General features: G+C 35.0%; 1 protein-coding gene across 1 annotated transcript; it reads right to left on the bottom strand.

Annotated features, from left to right (window-relative positions):
• Positions 1 to 1,410: 1,410 nt before the first annotated feature.
• Positions 1,411 to 3,410, bottom strand: LOC144545852 (CBL-interacting protein kinase 16-like). The gene is made up of 2 exons (XM_078294418.1): positions 2,231 to 3,410; positions 1,411 to 2,137 (listed from the first exon to the last, which is right to left on the bottom strand). Exons 1-2 carry the CDS (start codon positions 3,128 to 3,130, stop codon positions 1,658 to 1,660), a joined length of 1,380 nt encoding a protein of 459 aa, XP_078150544.1. The 5' UTR covers positions 3,131 to 3,410; the 3' UTR covers positions 1,411 to 1,657.
• Between the last annotated feature and the right edge of the window lie 3,050 nt (positions 3,411 to 6,460).

The raw sequence follows: 6,460 nt of genomic DNA, 5'->3' as shown, positions 1-6,460 counted from the left end.
AAACAGACACTGGCGAAAACATCATCAAATCATGCTGAATTAATTGCTCTATACGATGCTGGTCGAGAATGTGTCTGGTTAAGATCAATGATCCAACACATCCAAGAGGAATGCGGGCTCGAATCAATCAAAGGAAGCCCGACAATACTATATGAAGATAATGCAGCATGTATTGCTCAAATTAAAGAAGGATATATTAAAGGTGACAGAACCAAGCACATCTCGCCAAAATTCTTCTCAACTCATGATCTACAAAAGGATGGCTTGATATATGTTTGTCAAATCAGATCAAAGCGACAATTTGGCAGACCTATTCACAAAATCATTGCCAAGAAAAAGTTTTTAAGCAACTTTCATAGAAGATCGGTATCCGTCGCTTAAAAGATATACATTAAAATGAGGGGGAGTATTATACACGCTGCACTCTTTTTTCCTTCACTAAGTTTTATCCCACTGGGTTTTCTTAGTAAGGTTTTTAATGAGGTAGCATAACTGATCCAGAAGTATCAGTTAATTCAAATTGGTCCTGAAGTACCAAATTAATATTTGTTCTGCAGTACAATATTAATAGTGTATAATATAAGGTGAAATATCTAAGGGGGAGTGTTATGAAATATAAATATTAGACATTTCACCTTCTCCACCTTCTCCACTTTCTCCTAGATTTAATTTTTGTATTAACTCTATTGTATGGCTTTTCATTTGCTTTCTCTAACCTATAAATATAGATTTTGTAAGTGGTTGTAGGTGGACAATGAGATAGAGATATAATATATAAATAAGATTTAGCCTCTCCTAAATATTGTTTTGTTTTGTTTTATAATAGTAAGGATTTTACCGATCCAAACAATTCTTAATGGATTGATAAAATTTCTACTGATCTATCTACTCATGAAAATCTACCGGTACTCTTTTTTTTTTTTTAATATTTCTATGGATAAAAAAATTCTCATTTTATCGGGAGTATATATCTCAACGAACTAAGCATTTCAATCCCTAAAGTAACTCAAAATTTGAGTTTGAATTCGGACAATTTGATCAGAATCTGAGGCTGATTGGACGGTAGGGACCCAAACTCAAATTTTGAGTTACTTTGGGGAATCCGGTACACACACCCGCTCAACACCAAAAATGATAATGAGGATAAAATCAACAAAACAAGACTAGATTTCTGCCAAATAAATAAATTAGTTAAATATAGCTCCCTGATTACTCTCCAATCTACACTTTCTTGGTTTCCTTTGAATAATTAAAAGAATCAAATTTGTTCAAGAAATCCTCCCCCTTTTTTTTTTATTAATTTTGTCAACACAAGACCACATTATGATTTATAACCTCTGCTTGCATCAGTACAAAAATTAGACTAGTTAGCATTTAAAGAAACATTTGTCATGAAATTAGTCAATTAGATCTATAAAGAAGCCTCCATTAAACTAAATTATAGGTACAAAAATCACCAAAAATAGAGCCTTCACCAGCGTTCAACAACCTAGGTATATTATCTACTCAACAATACTCTAAAATCTAAATTTGAGAACCAGCCTTTGATCTAGTAGCAAAAACAGTACTCATCTATGTACAAATCTTCCCATTAACTCTACCGGCTAAAATCTACAGCACTGAATTATGTGCACCAAAATATCATCATATGCCGTAGTTACGCCGCAATTCCGGTACCCGGTAAATTCGTGTCGGAGGCCATCATGTCGTCCTTGCCTTGCCATGCCCATACAATGTCTTTGAGCCCTGGCCTGATGTCTTCTCTACAAAATTTCACATACTCTAACGTGTCACCGGCATCCTTGCTGAACTCCACCACTGCCACCTCGGGCGCCACCTCAAAAACCTCCACTGACACCGCCAATTTCCCTTTTCGCCCCTCCTCCTTCCCTTCCATTCTAACTTTGTACCCTTCTTTCTTCTCCATCTGTATTCCAAAACCAAGCGCCTTTGCCATCCGCCCGAGCGAATTAATTATCTTCGCTGCTGGTGCCTTAGATGTAAATACAGTTGGTGCACGTCGCTGATTTTCGAACAAGCTTGATAAGTCGAAACCGGACGACATAGATGAGATCAAATCGAATGCATTGTACGATCTCGGAGATAACCCTTCTATGTTATTACCTTGCTCATCCTCCTATGATCAATTGCACAAATTAATAATGACCAAAATATAGATAAATGTAATTACATCTTTCAAATTTATAATATGGAGCACATAAAAAAATACCTGCTCAGTCTCTTCCTTTGCTTGAATTTGCAAATTGGGGGCCTTAGTATTTAGACCTGAAGAACCCTTCTTCATCCAAGGATGCCTTAGAATCTCTGCAATTGAGATTCTCTTTGACGGATCGACAACAAGTAGTTTTGAGACGAGACGACGGGCATCGCTAGAGACCCAAGACGGCACCTGATAATCGGCTTTAAAAATTTTCTGGTACATCTTCATCATATTCTCATGTTGGAACGGGAGGTATCCTGTCAACAGCACGTAAAGGATTACGCCGCACGACCAAATATCCGTGCAAGCACCATTGTATCCTCTGTTTCTCAACACCTCAGGTGCCACATAAGCCGGTGTGCCGCATTGTGTATGCAACAACCCGTCATGTTTCAACTGCTCTGGCAAGGCTGAGAGACCAAAATCAGACACTTTCAAATTGCCATTCTCGTCTAGGAGGAGGTTTTCTGGCTTGAGGTCACGATGTGAGACGCCACGGCTATGACAAAAATCAATGGCTGATATCAGTTGCTTAAAATAGTGCCTTGCTTTATCCTCGGGCAATCGACGGTTTGCCACTTTGGCGAATAACTCGCCGCCTCGGACATACTCCATGACGAAGAAAATGCGCGATTTAGTTGCCATCACCTCCTTCAACTCGACAATATTCGGGTGCCGCACCATTCGCATGATCGAAATCTCACGTTGGATCTGCTCCATCATACCATGATTGTGTTTGACCTGTTCTTTGTTGATGATTTTAATCGCCACGCTCTCGCCAGTACGTAGGTCTCGGCCATGATGCACCTTGGCGAAGGTGCCCATGCCAAGGAGCTTGCCAATTTCGTACCGGCCTAAGACTAGCTGCCTTGCATCATCCTCTCTCTCTTTCCACATTGTTTTGATCATTTCCCTCAATCTCAGCTTGTTGGTGTAATTGTGGTGGTGCTTTATGTGATTCTTGTAATTAATTGTTCAATTGAGTGTGAATGTGATGTACATATATATTTTGTTTGAGGAACGGTGGGCGCTATGGAGCAAGGACATAGAAATTGCAACAGATGAAGCACCTAGTTTATTTTAGGAGGTTTTGGTAATTTGTTTGTTGGGTTTAAATCAATTATTCTTTTCTTTTTTTGGGTTCATACTTGATAGAAAGAGAGGGGGAGGTGGGAAGAGCCCATTGGAATAAGGTGAGAATGAGATGAATAATTGAGGTGGTTTTTTATAGAGACAAATAGGTGAGAGAAGAAATATCTTACTTTTAGTTGGGGCCAATGGGGGTTTTGATCCTCTGCATTAACGTACCGTTTGAGTTAATTTATGAACCGTACGATCAGAATTCGGACCAATCCGGACCAAGCCTATAACGCACGGGGCCCTTTAATATTAATACAAATCTCAATCGGACGGTCCACATCTTAACTCAAAATTTGAGTTAATGCAGAGGATATGAATTCGGGCCAATGGGGTTTTGAGAGGTGGATTTGCTTTTCTTGAGACTTGACCACCAGGGACCAGCAGCTGGTAATTGTTGAGTTTTCTTATTTTTATTTTAGACCCTGTTAAATTTTATTTTACAAGAGAAAGTTACTATAGAGCCCATATCCTCTTGAGGTAACAAAATATTTATGTTTGGATCTGGACCGTCCGATTAGAATTTGAGTTAATCCGATTCGAGGTGGAATTACATAACTCTTTTGATATTCCTGCATATTTTTATCGGACGATATGAATCTAAACAGAATTTGTGTGAGTATTATGTTTTGTTTCTTAATGTCATGTCTAAAAAAAATTAGAAAATAACTTTTTTCTATGTCCTTAAAAAAATGTTTTACCGACATAAATTTTTTGCATTTCTATCCATTTTGGAAAAAAAAATTGAACCGACTAAAATAAATAAATATATATAATGTTGTAAATTTAACGACTTGTGAGCCATGTAAGTATGTGACCTTTAATTGGTCAACATGTATTTGTAATTGAATTCAGATCCGCTGAAATTCCAAAGGAAATTTCAGGACCTGAGATCCTCCTCTCTTCTTTCTCTCTCATCAACAACTCTGATGAGAGAGATAGGGAGAGAGGAGGATTGCAGGGTCTCTGAAATTCTCTTTGGAATTTCAGCAGATTCGGACGCTTTGTAATTTGTGAACCGCAAAAAACGTTGTAACGTTGGCATGAATGAATGTCAAGTATTCCCTTAGACCCTTCCATTTTTGGTCAATTTTGATAAGATTCTTTTTTCTTTTATTATTTTTAGATAATGGCTAATTCTCTCCATATAAATACCTAATAATAGATAAATTACATGTCCATTTATTTATAGACCTATATCTTTGCCTTTTCCCTTTAACTTACATGTGAAATTTATTTATACTTTTCATCTTATACTTAATTTAGATCTATTTAATTTTACCTACACTAAAAATATAATTTAAACAAATTTTACTTAAAACTACCAACTTACACATCACACGCATGTGAGTGTGTGACTTCATAGATTAGAAGAGGACATGGAATTTTTTTAAAGTAGCTAACATGGGTCCCACATTATGGGTCTATTGTTGCCATCAGAGAATAGCCAAAGAAGAGTCCAGAGGGGATGAATAATGTGCCCACTTGGGAGAGTTTGAAAAATTAAGCACACAGTAATTAGCAGAGCTGGTGCATTGAGGAATAATTTAATGGCAAGGAAATCAATATCACCAAGCAAACATACACAACATAACTTCAGTGGGGCAAATTAGGTGATACAATGCATGAGGATTGAGGAGCAAGTAATTATACTGTGCAGGTGAGGGACCATAATGGCTTTTTTTTTACTTATATAACTTACTATAAAATAACAATAAATGTTGAGCAAATTAATTAATATTTGATTTAAAAATTCTAAAAAAATATGCACCATTCAAATATTTGATTTTCTACCTATCTAAAAAAATAGTAAAAAATTTTCAAAAAATGTAAAATTTGGTCTCCAAACACATATTAATATGAAGAACAAGATAAACGGTTCGGATTGACCATTAGAATTTTGAAAATTCAAATATTGAGTCGTAGCACCGTAGCCCTCTATGCAACCCATAGCACCGTAGCCTTACCCTATATAAATAATATTAATTAATTTGCTCAACATTTATTGTTATTTCTCCTAAATAAAATTATATTATATTATATTTTATTATTACTGTTTATTTTATTATTTTTTTTATTTTTTAGTGGTGGAGGAAATAAAAAACATAAATGGTTTAGCACAAACAATTAATAAACTTTGAAATTTTGGATTCCTTCTATGAAACCAAAATATGAATACAATACATTTAATAACATATATTAGGATAAGGCTACGGTGCTATGGGTTGCATAGAGGGCTATGGTGTTACGGCTCAATATTCGAATTTTCAAAATTCTAACGGTCGATCCGAACCGTTCATCTTGTTCTCCATATTAATATGTGTTTGGAGACCAAATTTTACATTTTTTGGAAATTTTTTACTATTTTTTTAGATAGGTAGAAAATCAAATATCTGAATGGTGCAGAATTTTTCAGATCAACTGATTTTCTACCTATCTAAAAAAATAGTAAAAAAATTCCAAAAAAATGTAAAATTTGGTCTCTAAACACATATTAATATGGAGAACAAGATGAACAGTTCGGATCAACCGTTAGGATTTTGAAAACTCAAATATTGAACCGTAGCACCGTAACCCTCTATGCAACCCATAGCACCGTAGCCTTACCTTTTAGGGTAAATATATGTTTCTTAATGATGCAGTGGAGAGCATTATATACAAGTATGAAAATAGCTATAATAAAATAACATACAATAAAAACCGACCAAGTAAATTGTGATCTCAAATAGCTCTCTCGTTTGTTAATCATAACTTTCAACCGCCATGATATAGTTATATTTTTTTTTTACAATTGATCAATGAACGCTAAGTGACTCTTAATTTGTCAAAAAAATGATATTTATTCTCTAACTAACAAACTCTTTAATATTTAATGAAAGATAAAAAATTTACAATATCTAAAAGCATCTACATCCCTGAAACTCTTGGAGTTTCTAATCTAATGTGACAGTTTCTAAACCAGATTCAGAGATATAAATAGATTTTTTATTTAGTAACTTTGCTCAAAAGTTTCTTAATAAGAAATCGTTTAAAATAACAATTAAAATGAATATAGTCATTATGTGGTTCAAAAGAATTAATTGAGTATCAACATAATAAATA

The sequence above is a fragment of the Carex rostrata genome, chromosome 28 (genome assembly GCF_964058835.1).
Source record: "Carex rostrata chromosome 28, lpCarRost1.2, whole genome shotgun sequence".
NCBI lineage: Eukaryota > Viridiplantae > Streptophyta > Magnoliopsida > Poales > Cyperaceae > Carex > Carex rostrata.
The sequence above is the reverse complement of the archived record's forward strand: the minus strand, read 5'-3'. Positions and strand labels throughout refer to the sequence as shown.

Bases quoted from the DNA above. Each gene is read 5' to 3' on its own strand.
- LOC144545852 (XM_078294418.1), bottom strand. From the start codon at position 3,130: ATGATCAAAACAATGTGGAAAGAGAGAGAGGATGATGCAAGGCAGCTA. The intron at 2,138-2,230 runs GTATTTTTTTAT...AATTGATCATAG, and splicing joins CAAAGGAAGAGACTGAGCAG to GAGGATGAGCAAGGTAATAA.